General features: G+C 39.4%; 1 protein-coding gene and 1 long non-coding RNA gene across 5 annotated transcripts; one reads left to right on the forward strand and one right to left on the reverse strand.

The window, feature by feature from the left end:
* Positions 1–1,121: 1,121 nt before the first annotated feature.
* Positions 1,122–20,959, reverse strand: CSNK1D (casein kinase 1 delta). 4 transcript variants are annotated; one of them, XM_039715991.1, is made up of 10 exons: positions 20,657–20,959; positions 17,665–17,775; positions 15,834–15,982; positions 15,119–15,347; positions 14,554–14,724; positions 12,915–13,063; positions 12,170–12,341; positions 11,722–11,861; positions 5,069–11,611; positions 1,122–3,248 (listed from the first exon to the last, which is right to left on the reverse strand). In XM_039715991.1, the coding sequence occupies exons 1-9, from the start codon at positions 20,730–20,732 to the stop codon at positions 11,585–11,587; spliced, it is 1,224 nt and encodes a 407-aa protein (XP_039571925.1). In that variant the 5' UTR covers positions 20,733–20,959; the 3' UTR covers positions 1,122–3,248; positions 5,069–11,584. The 4 variants fall into 4 exon arrangements, with proteins under 4 accessions (XP_039571925.1, XP_039571924.1, XP_039571922.1 ...); XM_039715990.1 differs by having other exon boundaries at positions 5,069–5,135; positions 20,657–20,958; XM_039715992.1 differs by lacking the exon at positions 1,122–3,248 and having other exon boundaries at positions 5,069–5,135; positions 5,709–11,611.
* On the forward strand, positions 17,846–20,650 carry LOC120505459. The gene is made up of 3 exons (XR_005628239.1): positions 17,846–20,136; positions 20,229–20,299; positions 20,395–20,650. It is a non-coding gene; the product is annotated as an uncharacterized LOC120505459 (long non-coding RNA).
* Positions 20,960–22,818: the final 1,859 nt, after the last annotated feature.

The raw sequence follows: 22,818 nt of genomic DNA on the forward strand, positions 1-22,818 counted from the left end.
GCACTATTAAAAAACCAGCAGCATTGTTTGTTTTAATTTGGTATTTTGTACACATGAAGTGCAGCTCTTGTAAAGCAAAAGTCAAAAAACAAAATAAGCACCTTTTTATTTAATTACTTAAAAAGAGAAACTAAATATTCATGAAATCAACATGTATGCTGCTCTAGCCAATGCTATACTCAAGGGTCTGGGACATAAGGAAACCAAGGCAAGTAGCTGTGCTTATATTTTTTTCCTACTGGAAACAATAACTTCATCAATATGCCTTCCTCCAAGGAATATTTTGAATATTTTAATGAAGTTAACATGGAATATATGGACTCAAATGTCTTCTCTCATTATCTCTCTTAAAGCAGAGGATTTATTTTCTTTTTTTCTTTTTTTTAAAGCACTTGTACCACAAAAAACTCAAGGACTCTGTAACCACTCAAGATTATGTAAAACTGCAGCACAGGTGGTATTTTCTATATAAAAGCATATACACAATTTTAAATGAAAACTATGAGAATAAATTAAAATATCCTTTCAACTTTTAAAGGTCTGCTAATAAGAAAACATGGGGGGTTCCTGAAGGTGCATCTACCCTCAGATTATAATAAACTTTTGAGAATCACATAGCAAAATCTGGATTTTTATTATACAGGGCACCACTGTGAGTACAGCTCACGATTTTTCTTGCTTTTATCTTAGCTCCCATAACTGACCTAATCTCAACTCTCCTGCTATACTTTCTCATCAATACCACGCATTACTTGATAAGCAAATCATTTGTACAAAATGAAAAATTTCTGGGAAAAAAAAGAAATATCCAAACAAAAACATTTACCTTTAAACTGGCAAAAAGGCATGATTTCTGTGAGCAAAACAATTAGTGCTTTCTCTTTCTTCCTGTATACCCCAGGATCATAACTACCAAACTCTTTCACTGAAAGTTTTGCTACCAAGACAGTATCTTCAACTTTTTGCAACTGACAATATTCTTTGTGGGTACAGAAATCCCTTGAAAAAAAAAAAAACAACAAAAAAGAAAACAGAAGGAAAAAAAAAGAAGAAAAAAGAAATAAGAGTTGCATCAGGTAAATGGTAAGGATTCATTGCAGGTCAGTAAGTTACACCAAGAAGAACAGAAGTTATTATGAATGTATTTACATAACTGTTAAAGTACACAAATACAGTGGTAGTACAAATGAAGTGCTTTGAGATACTGGTTTATACACAGGTTTTTAAAGACAGTCTATTTTCTGCATGATGGAATTTAACTATTATGAGGACAAAAACTGCCCACAAGTGAGTACAATTCTAGAAGTCTGCAGTCAACTTTTAAGTATAGTACAGCCATCTAATGGTCCAGATACATACGAAATAAAAAGGCTGCTTTTTTAAGTCCCTCAAACATGACACTATTAACCACAGATATTTACAAGGAAAGCACAGTGAAGTGTAAAACCGCTCAAATAGTACTGCACATGCCTAAAATACCAAAGTTTATAGTAACTGAGGAAATAATTATCTTATGCAAACTTACCAATCAATCACATTCTCGAGCTTTTCCACTATACTCTCCCCAAACACACATTTCCCCAGTCTGACCCAGAGTACACACAAGCAAATAGCTATGTTATGAAAGCATCCAAAGAAGAATGATAATACTTGGCAAAAAAGAATTTGTAAACACCCCTCAAAAAACCAAAAAACAACCTACTCTCCATAAAAATCTGAAGACCAATACACCTTTAAAAATTGTCTCAATTTCTCAAAATACCGAACTGCTCAAACAAAATCTTTGTACATACTTTCCAGCACAGAACCTCCCATAATTTCAGTCACAAGAGTTCTGGCACTGTTCAAAGTACCATAAGGACAGGACACGTACTTTTATGAGACCATTTACAGTAACAGACACTATGAAGAATTTCCCGTATTTCACAACCAACAGGAGCCAACAACACCTGCAACAACCTGAGCATGTTGAGTCATTCATGCCTAGATAATTACTCTGGGCATTCTCAGGTTAAATATACTTAAGAATTAAATACGATATGCATCTGAATTGTAAAAATTCTCAGGATTTTATGGCAAGAATAGGTTACTATGTTTGTGGGGATGTTGTTTAGGATTTTTTTGTGTAAGAATTCCTTTTTTGAGTCTTGGCATGTAACAGAAGGCCTAAATCAATGTATTTATTTATAAACATGTGGATACTGAATGAAACATGCAAATTCAATGAAGATTCAGCAGCAACGTCTATTTTGCACTTGTAATAGTCTCCAAGCTAACCAGTCTCAGCAAAGAGGAAACAAAATTTTCAGAGTAAAAATAATGTCTGAAAGTATCCATTCACCCAAACTAAGCAGAGAGACAGAACAAGCTTTCTAATTCTAAATCCCTCAAATGTCAGTCTTTCACTTTGTTCTTAATGTTCTTTACAAAAAAGAAATTAATCATTACAATCTCTACTATACTTAAGACTCTCCTGCAAGGTATTTAGTTACCCTCTTCTATGAAACACAATGAGTAGTAAAAAATTCATTTGTGCTACACAGAAAGTTAAATGTCCAGTGTGAATGAAGACAGCAAACAGTAAAATAAACTTCTAACAGTTTTAAAATTTTCATGAGAAAACCGACTCAGAATGGGACAATACATGAAAGTAAACAATTTAAATAACAGCAGATGGTTTTGATTCATTTACATGTTCCCTGGCAGACTAATCTTTTAAACAAGAAATTTCAAGTAATTATTTTTAGTTCAGGTTTGTTTATACTCTACATTTTTAAATCAGACAAAAGCAAGAGTTCTTTACAGAGAAGTAAGCCAATAATTTTAGCAAAATGATACAAAACCTTTCTTAAACCAAGTAAAAGATTTATAGTTACAGTAGAATAATAAAAAGGGAGTAAAGTCTGCCGCCTGTGGAGGGAAAACTGAAATGGCCATCCAGTAACAGGCGGTGAACTCTGTAAACCATCTTTCTTTTCCAGCCCTGTTACCACAGGGTTCTCTTAAGGTCATTGGGTTTCTGGCAAAAGCGTCCTGTAATGGCAGCTGCTGGAGTCTCTGCATGTTCCTCCAAGAGCCTTTTAGGTCACATGGAGAACTCAAATTTCCGCTCTAGTTTAGGGTATATTTGCTAGTAAAGCCATTGGTAACATGGGAGATCAGCCATGCATTATCTGCCCTCCATGGCAAAATAATTTTCATCGGTGCACAGCAGACTGGAGAACACTGGTAGTAACCCGAGCAGGAATCTACCAAAGCCAAAAAACAAGACAATATCAGCACATATCCTTCCAGTTAACATACAAGTGTCTTGCAATGTACTTCTAAACTATTAATTGCCAAAATTTAAGTGTGTGAATTTAAAATCCAATGAGCAATACAATGTTTCAAACCCACCTGTAGCTACACAAAGTTCCCTATAATTTTCCTCTTTTACTAGAAGTTAACATAAAAAATTCACCTCTCCAGCCAGAACAGATATTTTGAAGAAAATTAGACAGAGCATAAACATGTACAGAATAAAGAACCAACCAGATGAAAACACTGCGAATGCACAGTAATAGACTCAATGGATAATTAATTTTAAAAAAGTTACGAAGGTAAAAAGAAATTCATTATTTTCAATAGCTTTTCTCTTTCCATGGGACACTCTGTTAAAAGATACTTCTTGTATCACCATAGTTTGACCTCCTGAAGTAAGTGTAGCATTATTTCTTACCACCTTCACCATGAAAGTGAAAAACAACCATATATCTCTGCGATTTAAGAAGCGAGAAACATCTAAGTAGCTGGATCAGTATTCAGTATTTGTTTCAGTTGTGAACAGCTACAAATACTAAGGCACACAGTATAGGCCAACCAAGGCAGGCACAGTCCAGACCAGAATGTGCATGTCTCTTGCATACTGGCTTTTCAATGCAAAGCTTTAGGTTTGCTTTTTTTATTTTTTTTATTTTTTACTAAGATCTGATAACTGGTCTTTAAAGTGTTAAGCTGTCATTTATAGTTGGATCTTTTTAATGCTGTAACTGTTCACGAAGCAGGTTGTGCAGAGTCAGCCAAGCACACAAAGCAGAAGGAAAAAACAGAAGAGAAATAGCAGGATTCTTCACCAGCTAGAGATACAGGATTAATGCAAGCTTAGGCTTTATAGAGAAAGTCAGACAGCAGACAAGAGTTATACAACAGAATTTATTAAGGAACAGAAAAATCTCACAGCTTTTTTTTTAATAAGTAGCAAATCAAAGAAGCTCTTGAAGTACTCAAGATAAAGCATCCCTCAGCCACTAAGGTTCAGATTCCAACTGGAAGCTGTTATTTCTCATATGAAACCTGTTATTGCCAAAAGCAGAACAGACTAAAAAGCCAAAAGCTGCACACAGAAAGGCAGAAACTGCTACTGGACTGAACAGTGGAAAGGACTTTGTAATACCTAAATTCAAGTCTGTCTACCTCTGAGATGCTCATGGTCAGCTATTCCTGTTGGTATGTGGACTTTTTTTTTAAATACAGATCTGAACAGATCTGAGTATTTTTAAAATGAGAGCTCATAAGGCATGGAGAAGAATATAAAACAGTGAAAAATGGACATGACTGTATTAGAACATTCCATTCACGAAAAGACAAGACAGAGCCTCATTTGAGCAATACTGTCAATTAAGTCTTCATGCAGGTACTTTGCTTTTATAATTCTGAAGCAGATCTGGTTTTTAATGGATGACATACTGCTGCATCAATATCCTTGGAGAGACGTAATTCTCATACAGCTAAAATTTCAACTTGGTTATTTCACTTCATTGTTGATACTTGAAAAATTTTAGGGACCTTTTAAATCACTATTATTGTCAATTCGGCTTAAGAGTCCAAGTGGAACAGCAGCAATAACTCAGCTTTTGGAAAGACATTTACTTTTAAGGTAGAAAAAAAATCAATGCTTCATCAAGCATCTGACCAGAAGGCACAGATACAACTATGAGATCACACGAGTAGAAGAAGCAAAGTCGGATGTTTCCAAAGAGTTTTTTCCCCACCCCATACAAAGTTTTGGTGTCTAATGAGAAGCACTCACCCAGTGCTGCCTTCCAACGAAAGGAGACGAGCAGCTACTTGCCATGGTGTTCGAAAGGAATGCTATTCTGAGGTAGGGGAAAAGACAGCAATTTTTAACAGTTCCACTGCCCCAATATATAAAGATGTCTTAACAAAAATCCAACCTGAACTTGCTGTAGCAACTCTATCTTTTGAGAAGCTCTGATTTCAGATTTCTGTAAGACATTTCTATCATATTAAGAGGCACGTAAAAGAAACAAATCATTAATCCTCAAAGGAAGCTGACAGAGTCAGAAGAACAATGCAGAGTATGATGCCTATTAAGATGGATACGTGGAGAAAGATTTGTGGATGCAGAAATGGAAAATGAAGAAGCACTGGAAGTATGGCACAACACTTAAGTTATTCAATGCCACTGTTGGCTATAGTCTTCTAAAAACTTCTTCCATCAAAGAGACTTAATCAAATATTACTTTGTGCAGCATTTCAATCTTTCCTTCAAACTACAGAGAATACCTCTATTATCTATGGGAATTGCCATAGCTTTGACTGTTGGGTGCTGAACATTCTACATTCAAGAAAAAAAAATTAAACAACTTACTGCGTAACCACGAGCAGTCAGACTGAACCTTTTGTTGAAGGAAATGAAGACTACTCACCCATAACTAGATCTTGAGATGATCACTGCTTTCAGGATGCAGTCTGTGCATGTGGACCAGCAGAACTGATTCAAAGTAGTTTTTACTAGAATACTCATTACCTCATTTACTACACCTCTTAATGTTTAGAACCTTTGTGTAAAGGAGACTTAGGGAACAATTCACTTAGAGAGTTTAAGAGCAGAAGGATCTTTTAACATCTGGTATGATTTTCTGTCTAACACTTTCCACATAGAGCTATTTAGGCTTGCTTTAAACTTGAACACACCACTTAGAAATGAATCCAGTATCAATGCAAAGGCAGTGAGGAGAGATGATGATCTACTTATTTTAGAAGTTGTTTCAGTAGGTAACTACTTTCACTTAGACCTCTATTTTGCCTTTCTTTACTTGTGAGTAGTTTTAATTTTATGCAATCGGTTCTTCACATGTTTTCTCCTTAAACTTTAATTCCTCTTAAAATCATTGTGTCCAACACTACACCAACTCACTCAAAACATTTTCTTAGCTTTTTGTACAAACTGAAGGAAGTAGATTTGAAACTCTTACACTGTACAATCTGTTCTCCCAATCCATCTTACTAATAACACAAAACAACATCTCCACGTCTGTTCATTACTGTATCATACATAGATTCAAGGAGGAAATTGTGCCTTTTCATTACGGAAACCACACTAACCTCTCCAACATTAGATCTGCCTCCTCAGTCATTAATTACCACAGATACAGTTCCCCCATACAGGAAAACAGCCTCTACTTCTTCATCCTAGACAGAATTTGGAGTACTGCAGGTATACACATCAGTTCCCACTGATGTTTATCACTGTGAACTCACAATATGCAGGTTTTTTGCTGTTGCATTCACTTCATATAATCCAGAAAAGTACTGAATAACATATGCCATAGAATTTACATAATTTCATTAGAAACACTTAAGTTTCATGAGCCATTTCTTAACACAGTTACTCCAATAACTTTGGAGTAGTTGTTACTCCAATAAATGCTCATTACTTAGTGTTAGAAACTGCATGTCTTTTATAAGGAGAATGACTTAGGTGCTATGCAGACACCATCTTGGATGCCAGGAATGACACACCTATTTTGCTATGCTTACCAATTACCATTTTTCCACGAGCATTAAATTTCTCTGAGAATGCCTAGTTTTCACAAGAGAACTCCAGTTCCTACAATTTGCATTCACAGCCTTGGTTTTTCAGTTTCAGTCTGATTTGATCAGAATTCAGTTTGGAAAAAAGAAAGATAAACACATGGAGTAGTCATCTTTAAGAACTCTACTTAGAGGCAAGTAGCTTTCCTTGTCTGTGTAACCTCTGTCCATTTAATTGTCTGGAATTTAACAAGCAGCAGCATTTCCTCTAGATGAATAGAGGTGGAGATTACAGATGCATCGCTGCCTTACCAAACCAAAGCATAAAGTAAATGAAGTAACAAAACTAACGTATCAAGTTATAAATAAGAACTCTAACAAGTCTGTAGATATACATAGTAAATGCTAAATGTTGCTTTCTACCAGGAGTATGGCTTAAGCACTCCCTGAAAAAGGACCTGTGGTAGCATATTTACTTAAGACTTACTAAGGAAACTAGCACACTTGGAATGGACATGGACAAGCAATTGTTATTCTTTATGATTCTCTTGATAAGAAGAGATACAGATGACTCTATATTCTTACATCTCTCCAATCAAAATTTGCTTTAATGACTTTACCATGTAACTCGGATACTTTAGGTTTTCCTAAGAACAAGGTATAAAGATAATGGGAAACTCATGGCTCTAACTGTTGACCTGGCTAACATCTAAGGATAAACTTTGATTACAGAAGAGCTACTTTAGTATTATGAAAACTGTAAAGAGCATAATCTATCAACACCTGCAACTTGCATCATCCTGCCTGCTGGATGAGAGTGACAACTGGGAAAATGAAAAGAGAATTTTCTCTAGCAAGCTCAAGTTGCAGTGTTACAAGCTATAGTCTGAATAAAGTGTTTCAGCCACATCACCCAAATTGCAGAGGTGAAGGCAGGGATTGGGAAAATGAAGAACCATCCACTGTGGAAGATGACCAGGTTTGGGACTCTTTAAGGAACCTGAAAGTGCACGAGTATGTGGGACCTGATGACATCCATCCATCCATGGGTTCTGAGAAATCGGGCTGAGTAAATGGCTACACCACTATCCATCATATTTGAGATGTCATGGCAGTCCAGTGTAGATCCCTCTGACTGGAAACGGGAAACCAAAACCCCCAGTTTTATAAAGGGAAATATGATACAGGGAACTACAGGCCAGTCTCACCTCAGTGCCTGGCAAAGTCATGTAACAGATCCTCTTGGAAACTATGCTAAAGCACATGGAGAACAAGGAGGAGATTTTGTCTTAGACAACATAGCTTCACTAAATGTAAATTGTGCCAAACAAATTCAGCAACCTTCTATGGTTCGTCTAAGCAGCGGCGGATGAGGGAAGAGCCACATGTCATCCACCCGGACTTGTGCAAAGCACTGGATGCTGTGTTGCATGATATCCCTGTCTCTAAATTGGAAAGACACAGATTTGACACATGGACCACTTGGTGGATAATGAACTGGCCGGATGGTTGCACTCAAAGAACTGTGGTCAGTGAGTCGATGTCCAGGTGGAAAACAGTGAAGAGTGGCGTTTGTTCCTCAGTATTGGGACCGATGCTGTTCAAAATCTTTGTCAGCAACATGGACAGTGGAAAGAAGTGTACCCTCAGCAAATTTGCTGACAACAACAAGCTGTGTGGTACAGTCAGTTTGCTGTAAGGAAAGGAATGCCATCCAATGAGACCTTAACAAACTTGAGAAGTGGGTCTCTGGGAGCTGCACATAGCTCAACAAGGTCAAGCGCGAAGTCCAGCATGTGGGTCAGGTCAGCCGCAAGCATACGTACAGGCTGGGTGAAGAATGGATCAAAATTAGCCGTGGGGAGAAAGACCTGGGTGTGTTCATGGATTAGAAGCTCAACATGACTCAGCCAATGTGTACCTGCAGCCCAGAAAGCCAATCGCGTCCTGGGCTGCATCAAAAGAAAAGTGACCAGCTACTCGAGAGAGGGGATTCTTGCCCTCTATTCTGCTCTTGTGAGACCCCAGCTGGAGTACTGTGTCCAGGTCTGGGGCCCCCAACACAAGAACAATACTGACAATGCTAGAATGAGTCCAGAGGAGAACCACTAAGTTGACAAGAGGGCCGGAGCACCTCTCCTATGAAAACAGGCTGAGAGAGTTGGGGCTGTTCAGCCTGAAGAAGAGAAGACTTTGGGGAGAACTGAGAGTAGCCCTGCAGTACCCAAAGCTTATAAGAAGGCTGAAGAGAGGCTGTTCACATGGCATGTAAAAAGTGCACGTAGTGACAGGACAAGGGTGAATGGCCTTAACTTGAAGGATGGTAGATTCATTCATTAGGAAGAAATTCTTTACTATAAGGGCAGTGAGGCATTAGAACAGGTTGCCTACAGAGGTCGTGGAGTCCCCATCTTAGGAGATGTTCAAGGCCAGGCTGAAGGAGGTTCTGAGTAACCTGGCCTACTGGAAGGTTCTTTGCCCATGGCAGGGAAGTCGGAATGAGGTGATCTTTAAGACCCCTTCCAATCCAATTCATTCCCCCAGCAAATCTCTCCCTCCAATTGCAACAGGCCCACGGGAATCTGTTCAAATTACACTACAGTTACACACTTATTTGGTCACCATGAGTAGATAACAGCACTGGTTCACCTTCTTAAGAACTAAATGAATACAGCAGTCAATGAATTATTAGTTCTAACAAACTTAAGAGAAGATCCTGACTAGGCCACTTTTGAGACTGTAAAGAAGTCAACCAAGCGATCCTATACTTGGAGCAGAGTGTTAAAAACAGCAGGTATGGAACGTGCCATTAAGCCAGATGGAACTGTTGGTCCATATCACAAATTACACATCTGGATGTTTGAAGACCACTCAGAAAACTGCCCACTGCCCTCACAGTATTTACATTCTACAGGCCAGGCAGAACCAAAATGGATCCACAAGCCCAATTGTATTACTTGTATCTTGAAATGTTTACAATAGTGTCACCTGCACAACAAGTGACACGTCACGAACATAGCAAATACATTAAAGATGTACTTGCACCTAAAACAATCAAGTGGCATTGCTGCATTTCTGTCTGTTACTACTGTAACTCATTTATCTGACTCTTAACAGAGACAAAGCATCTGAGATTTGCTCAGAATGCCAAAGACCTGGCATACACACTTTGCCAAGAAACCATCTTGATATTAAAGTAAATGTTCAGGGAGAAGTCTGCATCACAGCCTCACAGAATATCCAAGGTCAAAAAGGACCTCTGGAAATCATGTAGCCAAATCCCACTGCCCAAAGCACAGTCAACTAGAGCAGGCCACTCAGGACAATGTCCAGTTGGGCTCCAAGTAATTTGGAAAATGGAGACTCCACAACTGGCAATCTGTTAGTCCCTGCCCACCTTCATAGTAAAAAAGTTTCTCTGTATGTCTAAATGGAATTTCCTGTATTTCAATTTGTGCCCACTCTTCACTGTCCATTCACTGGATATTGCTGCAAACACTCTCGCTGCACCTTACATTCTTCTAATAGGTATTTATGCAAATTTACAAGATCCATAACTATGCACAATTGTCCCCTCTTTGTTTTTAAACTATTTTACAATACTTCAACATGAGAATTTCTGGTGGCAAGAATAGCAGTTCAGTGAACAATATAAGATGGTGAAACTTGTACCAAAGCCAGTACAGAAAACCTCACCTATACCCTATTCTTGCCCAGTCATTTCTGCTCCTGAACTGGTAATCCCTTGTGCAAGCACAAGTATCTGTGCAGCTACATGGTGAAACAACTCATTCAGCTCAAACCCCCCTCTGCCCCAAACCCCACTTTGCTTTTATCACAATGGAATTGTTTCTGCAACCCATTTCACTCTCAGTCTTCATTATAGATATCCACTTGGCCCCCATCTAAAAAACTGTTCTTTCAAGCAGAAAGATTTCATACATAAGAACATGTACTATCCAAAAGTAATTAACGCTGCCAATTAAAAGATGAAGCTAAAAGGAACCAAGTTAATTTTTTGTCAATGTGTTCGGACAACAAGGAACAAGTCCCTGGCAAAAATTATGCAGTTAGAGGTCCTGCACAGTAGTGAGGCATGATGGAAAAACCCCTAGGTCACTGCAATAGTCCCCCTAATATACTGCTTTCCAAGAAATATTGCAGAATGTCTATAGATTGGCTGATTTCCATTTCGTAAGTAAGACTGAAAGTAAATTGCACAAAGCCAAGCCACACACTGTTTGGGACAAGACTGTCAATATGTTGAGGAAGGAATGTTTTAGCTACAGCACAGAGCTAGAAATACATTTAAATACTGTTAGCCCTAAAAAGAAAGACTCCTAAAATTTCTTTGCAAAGTCACTGTGAGCAGCAAGAATGATTTCAGTGCTGACTATGAATAATTATCATTTATCCTCCTGCCACTCTCTTGAAATGAGCCTTCTGCAACATATCCATCATCCATGCATGTGGCCTCTTATGGGCTCTGAATTAAGAACACTGCACTACAACTTTCTTCACTATTGCACCTTCACCAAATGCTTCTTGCCTTTTCTGTATTGTCTGCTCTGTTGATTTGGAAACAAGATTCACTACTGACTCTTACACTGCTTCTTCACTGATAACAGATATAAAAAACTCAATGAGTCAAGGAGCTAAATCCCCTAATAGTAGGTTAAAATGCTGCACCTCTAGAATTTTGCATCCTCTCATTGCTGTCAAGGTAATAATAAAAATTTCTTTACACCTGTATCATTCAGGCTAAATGTCAAGCATTTCCATGAATGAACATCACCTGCAAAAACAGTATGAAATCACATCAATTACCTGGTAAGTTCTTTTGGCAAATTAACTTTATCAAATCGCCCTCATTTTTTCCAATACACAGATTTATTTTTTTTTTACCTGCGAAGTTGACATGCGAGAGGTATCTTGTCGGCCTGTTAAATCAGATGAGGAGATATTGACTGGGGCACCACGATGCAATCTCATACTCACTTTCCTTTCTCTTTCCATACCAGATACTGGCCGAGGAGAGGTGTTGGCTGTGAGAAAAACAGCATTAGATTCTCATAACGAGAAATGCCATGTTAGCATGGTCACTGGAAAAATTATACTCTTGCTGTGTGCACATAAAAATTCCACATAACCAAACAAGAAATCAAGGCCGTTGTTTGACATTTCATAGAAATACAAGTATCAATTGCCAGGCAATGAGTGTATGCAAATACCTTCAATCTACTAAAAAGCAAGGGAGAAAAAAATCAAACCAAAAAGCCAAACTCTGCCCAGAGACAAACTGCCAATTAGAATAGTCTACAAGAAGCACTTACCCAGGTACTTGCTTACTTACCAGCATGTGAAGTTGGGGTAAGGGGAGTAGGAGGAGCTACATCTTGTGTTCCTCTTAGCCTGCCAGAAGCAGTGGAGGGTAATCCACGTACAGCTGGATTTCGTGTGTGTCTTAATCTTTCCTCTCGTTCCCGCCTTTCACGTTCAGCATCTTCAGCTGCTCTGCTTGCACCCTATGGGTCAAGACTTGTGAACAACTTCACGGATTATTGAGCTTACAACTATATGTTTGGATAAAAGTATTGAAAAGGAAGAACTGAACAATGTGTGAACTGAAGTTTGAGAAGGCACCAACTGCTTTGGTAAAATTTCTTGAGAATTGCCATAACTTTCGTTCATACAGCTGCTTGGATAGTCTTCAAAATGTTAATGTACACATGTACTGCTATGGCAGCTGGACACCTCCTCAAATGTTGCAAATGACCCATGTTAAAGATCAAAGTGGGAGAAAGTAATAATTTCACAACCTAGCCTGGTGACTGCCCTAAAGGATCTAAGAAGCCATCCACATTAAAAGCCTTGTAACTAATTTAGTTGTCATCCAAGCCTTATAGCATGGAGCCCGTATGTCCTGCCTTTCTCCTCATTTCCTGATCTTTCTGACTACACAGTAGAGTTGCTAAGAGGAAATATGGAAGACAATTTTACAGTATCAGTTAAGATACTCAAAACTGACAATGCAGTAACAAAACCCAACCAAAACCATTAAAAATTTAAAGTTTTAGAAAGCTGTGTGAGCTACTCACAAATTTCAGCATGTTCCAGTCAAATACATAGTCATAGGAGAATCCTTGCCGATGAAAAAGGTTTCTGAATAATTGCCTTAGATAGGAATAGTCCGGCTTGTCATCAAAACGCAAAGAACGGCAGAAATTCAAGTATGTGGCAAATTCAGCTGTAATTAAAGGAAGCCTGTTTTTTATCTTCAGCTTCACATTGGCTTTTTGTAATTCTGAGTCAAAAATACCCAAACCACCCCGAACCTGAAAAGCAGGAAATCTTCTTAACATAAGAAAAAGAACAGTGATCTAATACTAAAAATCCACTAAAGGAAACACTATCATGTCAACCCTGAAAAATAAATTATTTTTTTCTATCACAGAGAAGGCAAAGATCTCATTTGTCGATAGCACAGAGGACCCAATAGCACAGTTCTTTAACCAACAGCTGGTGGGGGAGAAAAGGTTTAACACTTTGCTTGGAATATGCTGAACACAATTTATTGTGGGACATGGAACAGCATTTCTTTGCTAAGGCACATAGAGATTAATGTCTGCTGTGTCACGAAACACACAAAACCTTTATCTCCCAGGTAAGTCACGCAACATTTTTAATATGCAATAGTCTGAAACTTGTTTTTAAATGGCAAGCAAAATATTACAAAGCAAAAAAAAAAAATTAATACTGTAGTGAATTCAGTGCACCAGAGAAAATCAGCAGTATCAAAATACTTGCTTTTGACTTTAGATCTTCCCAAATGAAACACGATAATAAATTATATTAAGAAAGAAATTCTAACAAATGGCACAAGAGAAGCTGATTAGTCTTCCCTGCCTGTAAACCCCAGAGAAAACATGTAATTCATGAATAAAAATGAACATGTATGGAGCAACATTTGAAACACATAAAAATTATGAATTTTCATACAACCCAAACAAAAACTATAGTTCTTGTCATTGTAACTAGTTGACAAAGCCAAGAGGGTGAAGAGACAGAACTCTCTGTGAAATGAAAACAGTCTCTAATGACAGCTAGTGTTACTACGTTTTAAAACTAATTTAAGTATCATTTTACAATACTCAAAAATGGCTTATTATTGTTTTGGTGTAAATAACAAACTGAGAAACACAACTGCTCTGAGGCATGATGCTAGGATACAGAAGAGTTTATTATGCCTCTCACAAATTCTAATCCATCAGCAAGTGAAACCAGATGAACCTGGGATGATAATTCCCAAGCGAAACAACTGCAGTAGATAAGAGGTGCGTCAGACTACACAATCTAATTCATCCAAGAAACAGGACCCACACAGATAAAGAGGGAATTTGTTAAAATGCTATTTGTCTGTTGTAATTATCCAGCCAACAGGTGCACAAAAAATACAGCGAAAATCAGGGTACCATGCTACCCTTCCTCTTGAGGGCACTTCAACAGTTGAGACAAAGGATCCCTAGAAATGCTCTGTGAATGCAAAAGATCTGTCTTCAGCATAGTATTTTTACCACACATGTGGTAAAATTATGGCAGGGTAAGGAAGGGGAAGAGGAAAAGGAGAGAGACAGATGATGAAAAAGAGTAGTAGAATTTAACATAAGGAAAGGAGATGTACCACTAAAACATGAATACATGAACACACAGGCCTAGTGTCCCGCAAGAGTAACTTACAAGGATATCCTTTACACAAAACCTCAATGGGTGTAGACATTTTCTTTTCACTGATACGTTCGTATTTCTGCCTCTTTGTTGCTGCTTTCAGTCCCTGCCAGGGGAGGGAGCCCAGGTTAAAATACATCAGTACATAGCCCAAGGACTCCAAGTCATCTCTGCGAGATTGCTCTACAACAGCATAAAAAAGTGAACTCATTAGGTTTCATTTTCTACTGGCAAAACAAAAGTCTGTGTAACAAGACTGTTATAAAAACCCTTACAAAAACCAGAGACACCTGAGAGCTACTATGCCCATGATAAACTCATTCAATAAAAGAAAAGCCTATTATCCTTGCAGTTATTTAAAATGTGCTAATTCCTGAGCATTACAAACTCAGAATGAACAGATACCTAATACAGACTGAATCCCACCTAATCACGATATGCAAGGCCACGCATGCTGTACTCTTAGTGTCAAAAACAGGGACTGTCTCCTATGCCTCCACAAAGCAACATCCACTTGCACTAAAATTACATGCATCGACACTCTTGAAGTTTGTATCTATTGCTTTCCCCAGCTCACCAATTCCAAGATGAGTGTTGATGGATGCGTAACGGGCAGTTCCCGTTAAGTTTTTATTTTCACGATATGGAATATGTTGGTGAGTTCGAGCATCTCGATACTTCTTTGCTAGTCCAAAGTCTATTATGTAGACAAGATTGCCTTTCTTCCCCAGGCCCATTAAGAAGTTATCTGGCTTCACATCTCGGTGGATGAAGTTCTTAGAGTGAATATACTCAATTCGACTAATCTAAATACAGAACCACAAAAAAAAAAAATCATTGTAGAGAGACTAAGCACACATCTTTTTCTGACAAAATCACTAGCAATTGTGTCTAAATAATGAAAGATGCAACCCCCCTTTTTATTGTAAAACATAAGGGCATTAAAGAGAACATAATTTAGAAGACAACAGAAAAACCTTCTTTCCAGCTCTTTGCCTGTGTCTGTTTCACAAAATCAGGACAATCTGATTCCAAAAACTTTCTTGGGGAAATTTCTTAAGTCTTTGAGCAGTGCAACACCTAGTTTGCAAACAGTGCAGATCCAGTTTTTAAAGAACTGGCAATCACTTTTGATGGGATAGTTTGGATTTACAAAAACAGAGCTACTTTTGAATTTTTTCTCTATTAAAACAGCCGATTCAGCTCTAAATTTTAGAAATAAAACGTGTATGATCAAAAAAATTCAGTATCCCAACATATTTCACTATCAAGATAACAAAGCCATTTCCTACCATTTGGTCAGCAAGTAATAGGACTGTCTTGAGACTAAATTTCCTTGAACAAAAATTGAAGAGATCTTCAAGACTCGGTCCCAACAACTCCATCACCATAACGTTGTAGTCCCCTTCAGCTCCACACCACTTAATTGTGGGAATACCCACTAGGAAAAAATAAATCATTTATTCTGTATAACAATTTGATTTTTATAATTCATACACACAAATCTTCAATGCTCTTAAAATTATTTCTGAGTGTCTTTACCATGAATGTTTCTATTTACACTGAAGCTTAATGTTTTATGTTCAGACAGTCCAAAATGAAATGTGTGATAATTTCCAGCAGAATCAATACAAAATTATAGCAACAGAGGTCTAAAAATAGCCTTTTTTCTTTTCCCCAGAAACCTTCTAGTCTTCATACTTATCTTGTAACTTTAAAGTATTGAGCACCTTTGCTGGATTTGAACCCTAAGCATTTTACCAATATTAATATTCATGTAGTCTCCAAGATGCAATAAGGCACAAATCAGCAGTCTGAAAATAAAACCCTGACAAACCACTAGATACTATAACTGAAGAAGGCCTTAGAAATTAACTCAGCTTCAAAGCCTACAAAATCACCACGAAATATCTGTCTCCTTCATCAAAATTTGCAATGAATTTTTGCCCTTCCTTCATATTCGTGTCTTTCCTTCAGTTCCATGTTATTTACTGTTTGGTGCATCTCTACCAAAGTAGCATTGTTTATGAGATGCATTATTCATTCAGTTTTACAGTATGATAATTAGCCCAAATTTATGGAGGAAGTCAGGAACCTTTATGGAGGAACCTTATTTCATATAAAAATGTAGAAACACTCAAATATTTTGAAATAAAGCTGCACGTAGATAGCCTTATTCAGATTTTCAAATGCCTTACTCGGAGTTAATTCTATGCATTTTGGTGTGAAATGCCATAATTCACTGCATTTACAGGAAGCATGAGTTGTTCTATGAAGGCTATTTCAATTACACACAGGTGGCAACTGAATGAGGTGGGAATTAAAAAATAACTAAATGCAAATACACATTATTATAAAATTTTTGGAGGTCTTATTATCCTACTTGGCACGTACTTGAGATACAGCATGGAATGCACTCTTTATGCAAACCATATCCGCATTTAGGAAGAATTCAAGGGACTATGAAACAACCACAAAACTGTACTACACCAGGTTTAAGTCCCAGAACTGCACAGGAATGTTAGGTTTCTGGAATTCCAAAATATATAAGTTACTGTAGCAAAGCAATACACAGTAGCTACAAAGTTGCTGCATTCCTATTCTCCGCTACTAATGCCATTTTGTCTTTGAACTCTCCCAGCAAAGAAATATTTTTAACACAGAAAAAAGAATACTAACATGCACAACAAAAATTAACCTGATGTTTAAAACTTTAGAATTGTGCTACCATAATAAGCAAGTCAAGGTTAAATGGTCCAAAGGTTAAATGGTCCAAAGTAGTAGTTACCATCTTTCAGTGATCCATGAGAATCAGAAATAAATCACTGTTCTGGGACCAAGCTTTGTTTCACATTGCACAAGATCCTTCCATTTTAATACTTCAGGAACCATGAGAAACTTTGGAGAATCTTACTGGTTATCATGAAGCATGATAGCCATGGATTTGGAACTGCTCCTCTACAACCCTTGCTGAACTGAAATGCTTCTCTTCATCTACCCTCATGCCTTTCCCACCTTCTCCTTAGTTCCCAAAACAGATCCCAAACATTAACTTTCAGGTGGCAGACAGATCAAAGGTGCAAAAGCATTAAAATCTTTGAAGAAGGAAAATAGTTTGCTTGCCTCCACCCTGCATCATTTTGTAGATTTTACTCTCGATGTGGAGCTGAGGATGTTTGGTTTTCACACATTCCAACTTTATTGCAACCTCTTCTCCAGCAGCAATATCAGTTCCTAAAACCAGAAGAATTAAAACACTGGTCAAAATATTTTTAAGATGCATTTCCTTTGCCAAGACCAAAATAAAAATGAGCATCAACAAACTACTTCCAAATGGCAAACATCCAGAGATAAAGTACTTTCAGCCACGATTATCTAAAAATTCGTCTGAAACTCTACTCTCCAACAGACTAGGATTACAAGAGACAACTGCATAACAAGAAGCCAAAATTGCTGCTATCCCCATAAAAAAACCCAACCAACCAACCAACCAAAAAACCCCAGAAAAACAACAAAACTAAACCAAGGGGGATGTCTTTCCACTTCCAGTTTGTGGTAAAAATGCTCGGAATTAATGTTTACAAATGTGGCAAACAGACCTGCAAACAGAAGTACCAAGAATTCAAATCACCTCCTCTTATGTCTTGGAAATAGAGACTATGACTTCCCTAGATCTTAACATAGTCCAGCTGTAGTGTGACACCTCATTTTACTTGGCTGGAGGCAGATCATGTAGACTAAAGAATGTGCAGTCTGCAAAAGCTTTCTTTAAATCTCATTAAATTCTTGTTTTAAGAATCAAAAAACCGCTTACCTGTTCACTTCCAAAGTATGTAGGGAGAAACTGACATTCTTAAATAGAAACAATCAAGAAAATACACACTCTCACAGCCAAGCAACTTACAAACTACAGGAGAAAAGGAAATAGCAAAAGGAAAAGTGTGACACCTCACAGGCATTATCTCCAAGTCTCTCTGCTTTAGGAATTTGGCCCTTTTCTGCTTTACCTCATGGTTCAGTATCATGTGAAGTACATCACCTATGGTTCAATCCGATCCCCACTTTCAAAAGCCTAACTAGAGGTTCCCCTCTACTCTGACATGTCTTCAACACCCTTGTAGCTGCATTTAAGACAAAACCTGGGGACTGGAAATAGGCAAAAATAGTCAAATTTTAATTTTCAAAGCACAAAACTGAGCTGGGAATGTACGCTGAAATAATCTACAAAGTCACTGAGGCCTGTTGGAAAGCACGTCTACTTAAAAATAAATATTGACTTCCAAAATAACTTTAGAAATTATTTTAAGACACTTATGTCTACTGTACAGTCTGAACAATGGAGGAGAAACCGGAATTTTTAAAAAACCAACCACATTTCGTTATCACAACACAGTTTTCAAACTTCTGTTCTACCAGACAATGGTAGGCAAAGCAAATGGGACTCTACAAAAGACTTCAGTTCTTCAGAGACAGTAATGTCCCCTGGAAAAACAAATGCCACCAGCTGGATCTTCCATTCATGTACTTCCATGCTAGTTCCATGCCTGAGTCATGCCTCCATGTAAACAGAATGACATTTGCAGTAAGCCCCAAGAGTAAATCCATGACAATTACTTAGAAATAAAAAAAAAAAGTAAAACCCAGAGGATTTATTGCACAAAATTCAGTACGGCATTAATATATACACTAGCATACAGGGAACTATTACTTTCTGTACAACTTCACTGTTGGAAGCTGCATTCGTAGAGATAAAAGTGACACATAAATGTTTCTTTCACTTGCACTTGATATTAATAAAGTAATACAATCTGATTTATCTGAGCAGTAGTCAAGTTTAAATTTTTCAAATCACCTAAGACTTTTCACATTCTAACTGCTGTCTTAATTGCTCCCCAAAATTGCAGTGGAAGCTAACTAGGATTTTTTGCACAGGCTCTACCACAATCTTCTATGGTCACATCTCCAATCCTCTATACATGTATTGCAGAAAGGAAGAATCACATTCTCTGACTCTAGACCATCACATATCTTCAGTTAAAAATGTGTTATTTTTCATCAGGCATATGATCTGTCTTATGGATAACAGTATTTCATTATCTATAAACAAGCAGCTTTAGGTAACGAATTATTTTGGAACGCCAGCTGTGCACTGCAAGATGTATAGAAAAACAACCCTCACCTCTCATACTGCATGCACTGTAAACGTACCACACAATCTAGCAAGTGACATTATTTTTGTCTTCCGCAAATATGCAGTCAATGAACCTTTACCCCTGCAAGTTCTACCTTCCCCTCCTTTCCTGATTTGCTTTTCTAGTTAACACAATTTTCAAAAGCAGAGTACTTGTGTCTACCGGACGGGACATAATGCTCATATTTCTTTGGCTTTAACCCACTTCATGTGGCTTGAGAGTTTGCCAAATATGTGAGTATTTTAAAAATAACTGCTTTCAAAATTTATTGCACCCACTACGTGTGCTTGTCATAAACAACAGCAGTAGACTATCTCAGAGAGCTGCATATAATAATGGACTGGCAAAGACAATTCCAATTCTGTATGTTTTACAATTGTACAGCGATCACGATTAGTCAATGGTCAGCAACAGGACTAGCCAAACTACGAGGGCTGTTTGAAGGATTTAAAGGTAAACCTAATCACTTGTATTTGTGTAATTTTTTTTTTTTAGGCCTCACAGGAGAAAGAAACATCCTTCTGACAACAATTTTTCCTAGTCCACTGCAGCGACATTCAACCCTGGTACGTTTCTTTCCCGAGACGTTTTTCTGAATGCTGTGGGTTGCGGGGTTTTTAGGGTTTATGTGATTTTGGGTTTTTTTCTTCTTTGTTTTCAGATGAGGCGATTTTTACCCTTATGCCCATTTTACAGACTCGAACGGTGCCCAAGGTCACTAGACAACAATGAGAAGAGGCAGCCGAGTAAACCAGAATTCCCGATTTCCGCACTATCCAAATTAGGGCATGATGTCAACGAAATATTAAATTACTGCTGTTGTGTCCCTAGCCCAGGAACTTGCCCGACCCGGCTAGGCCCTCGATGTTCTCCACACAGCCAGAAAACGGCCACCTAAATCCCCAGCGAGCCATCCTCCTTACCCAGGTAGATATCCCCGAAGGAGCCGCTCCCGATCTTCCGGCCTAACCGGTACCGGTTCCCAACCCTCAGCTCCATGACGGCAGCTCGGCTCGTCCGCGACCCGGTTCTGTTGCTCTGCCCGGCCTGCTGACTCTCGTTCTGATGCCTCACAGTCCTGCGGTTTCGGATGCCATCGCGGCTTTGGTCTCGCCGCTCGATACTAGCGAGACAGTCAAGACCGTCGCCGCAGCTCCCGAGCAAGATGGACACGGATTCCCGACACGACCGGCGCCTCAGCCCCGCCGGCCCCCAGCCACCATACTGCGTGACCTCACTTCCCTAGCGACGGGGGCGGGGCGCGCTGCCGCAGGCCGGGCGCGCGGCGGGCGGGGCGCGGGCCCAGTCCGGCTCCGCCGCTTTCCCGGGGCTCGGCTCGACGGGAGTCGGGTGTAGGTTCCTGCCCCGTCTTATCGCGCCGTCCCAGCCACGTGCCGGGCGGCGAATGAGGTCCTCAGTCTTCCCGGTGCGTGTGGCGTCGTCCCCCCCCGCCCCCGCCCGAGGCCGTCGGTCGCTGCAGTTGAGATGAGCTCCGGCAGCGCTGCGTTGCGAGGAGTGCCCGTTTGACCGGGAAGGCGGAAGGGGGTGGGCGGGGTGGATGAGGGACAAAGTCTGAGAAGTGACCCCGCAAATTTCAGGGGAAAACCGTGTCATTCTTGCCGGGGAGGAGTGTTGGGATCTTATCTGTCTCTCCGAGTGAGGAAGAATTTCTCTAAGCATAGTCCTAAGCAGATCGCCGGCACTGCAGGCCCTGTATGTGTGACCATGTAGTGTCTGCACATGTGAAGCTGTGTATTTGTGAAGCCTCATACTCTTAAAGTTGTAAGACTTTAATGTCTTAAGTGGCTGACAGCTGAGTCACTGGAAGTACAGAGTAAGGGATGGAGAGGGAGAGACAGACATCTGAACTGTCAAATTCCCCCAGCAGCTGTAAGTGGGAGCTGCGATGAGTCCTGGATCTATTAGTCCATGTTGCCCCTCTTCTGCATCCCATCCCTATCACCCTTCTCCTGCTGATGTAATTTTTTCTCCCTTCCTGCACGTCTCCCTCTCCTGTTCTCTACGTTTGTGTCTTTCTCTCACATTCTACCTCTCTATTTTCTTATTCTTTCTGCACTTCCATCCTCTTCTCTATCTCTCTCGTCTTCATCCTCTATCTCAGTCCATTGATATTTTGTCTTTTTCCATTTATCTGTCTTCCAATTTTTTAAAATTCTCCCCATATACCCTCTAGGCCTTTGTGATGTCCACCCAATTTTTATTTCCCCGCTCTCTCTCTGTGCCCCATATTCTAAGTACACTTTTTCTTTCTTGGATGCTCTCATTCTAGGTCCCTGCCCCAGTGTTTTCATTTCTTTCCTCCCTGTCCCTCAGCCCATTTCTCTCTTGACTGTTCTCTGTCCTCCTGTTCCTATCATTAGACTCCTCTCCCCTTTGGCTGATAGAGCCTGGAAGACCCAGGTGACCACAAACCACCTTTGCTTTTTCCAAGGGTTTGCTTTGCTGAAGTGTTTGTAAATGTGTGCGTGAGCTTTTCTGGAGCCGGAATTTATTTCCGTTTCAGGAAGAGTCCCTCATTCTGTAGTCTGTGATTTAACAGTTTTCATGGCAGGATTATTGCAGTAGAAGGTGGCAAATGAATCCAGTGGCCTGGACTAGGATGTGCCAGGCTTCTTGCCAAGCCAGGGGCACCCGTGGGAACGTGGGCTGCCACGTTCCTTAAACTCTGAACATTGAGGGATTTCTCCCAGACAGAAGTTGCCAGTAACCATGGCTCTGGGTGGCCTTGGGCTACCAGGGGCCTCCTCCAACCTGCCTCCAAGCCATGGGGGTGGTAAGCCTTGCTTCCTTCTAAAAAGAGACGTCGTTGGCATCTGGGTGCCTGTGGCCAAAAGTGACATTCTGTCTCCTAAATTTGCAAACATCACAGGTTTTCTCTGCTGCCAGGAAACTAGGGCTGGCCTTTGACTCCCAGGGGCCTCCTCTGAGCTGGCTCCAAGACACGAGGGTGGAAATCTTTCACACCTGTGGGAAAAGGCACCATTCACACCCAGGCACCCCCTGCCAAAAGTGGGAATCTGCCTTGTTTCCAGCAGGAAATCTGTGAGCCGAATCCAGCCGAGCT

Source organism: Passer montanus, unplaced genomic scaffold, assembly GCF_014805655.1.
Source record: "Passer montanus isolate IOZ18808 unplaced genomic scaffold, ASM1480565v1 scaffold35, whole genome shotgun sequence".
NCBI classification, from domain to species: domain Eukaryota; kingdom Metazoa; phylum Chordata; class Aves; order Passeriformes; family Passeridae; genus Passer; species Passer montanus.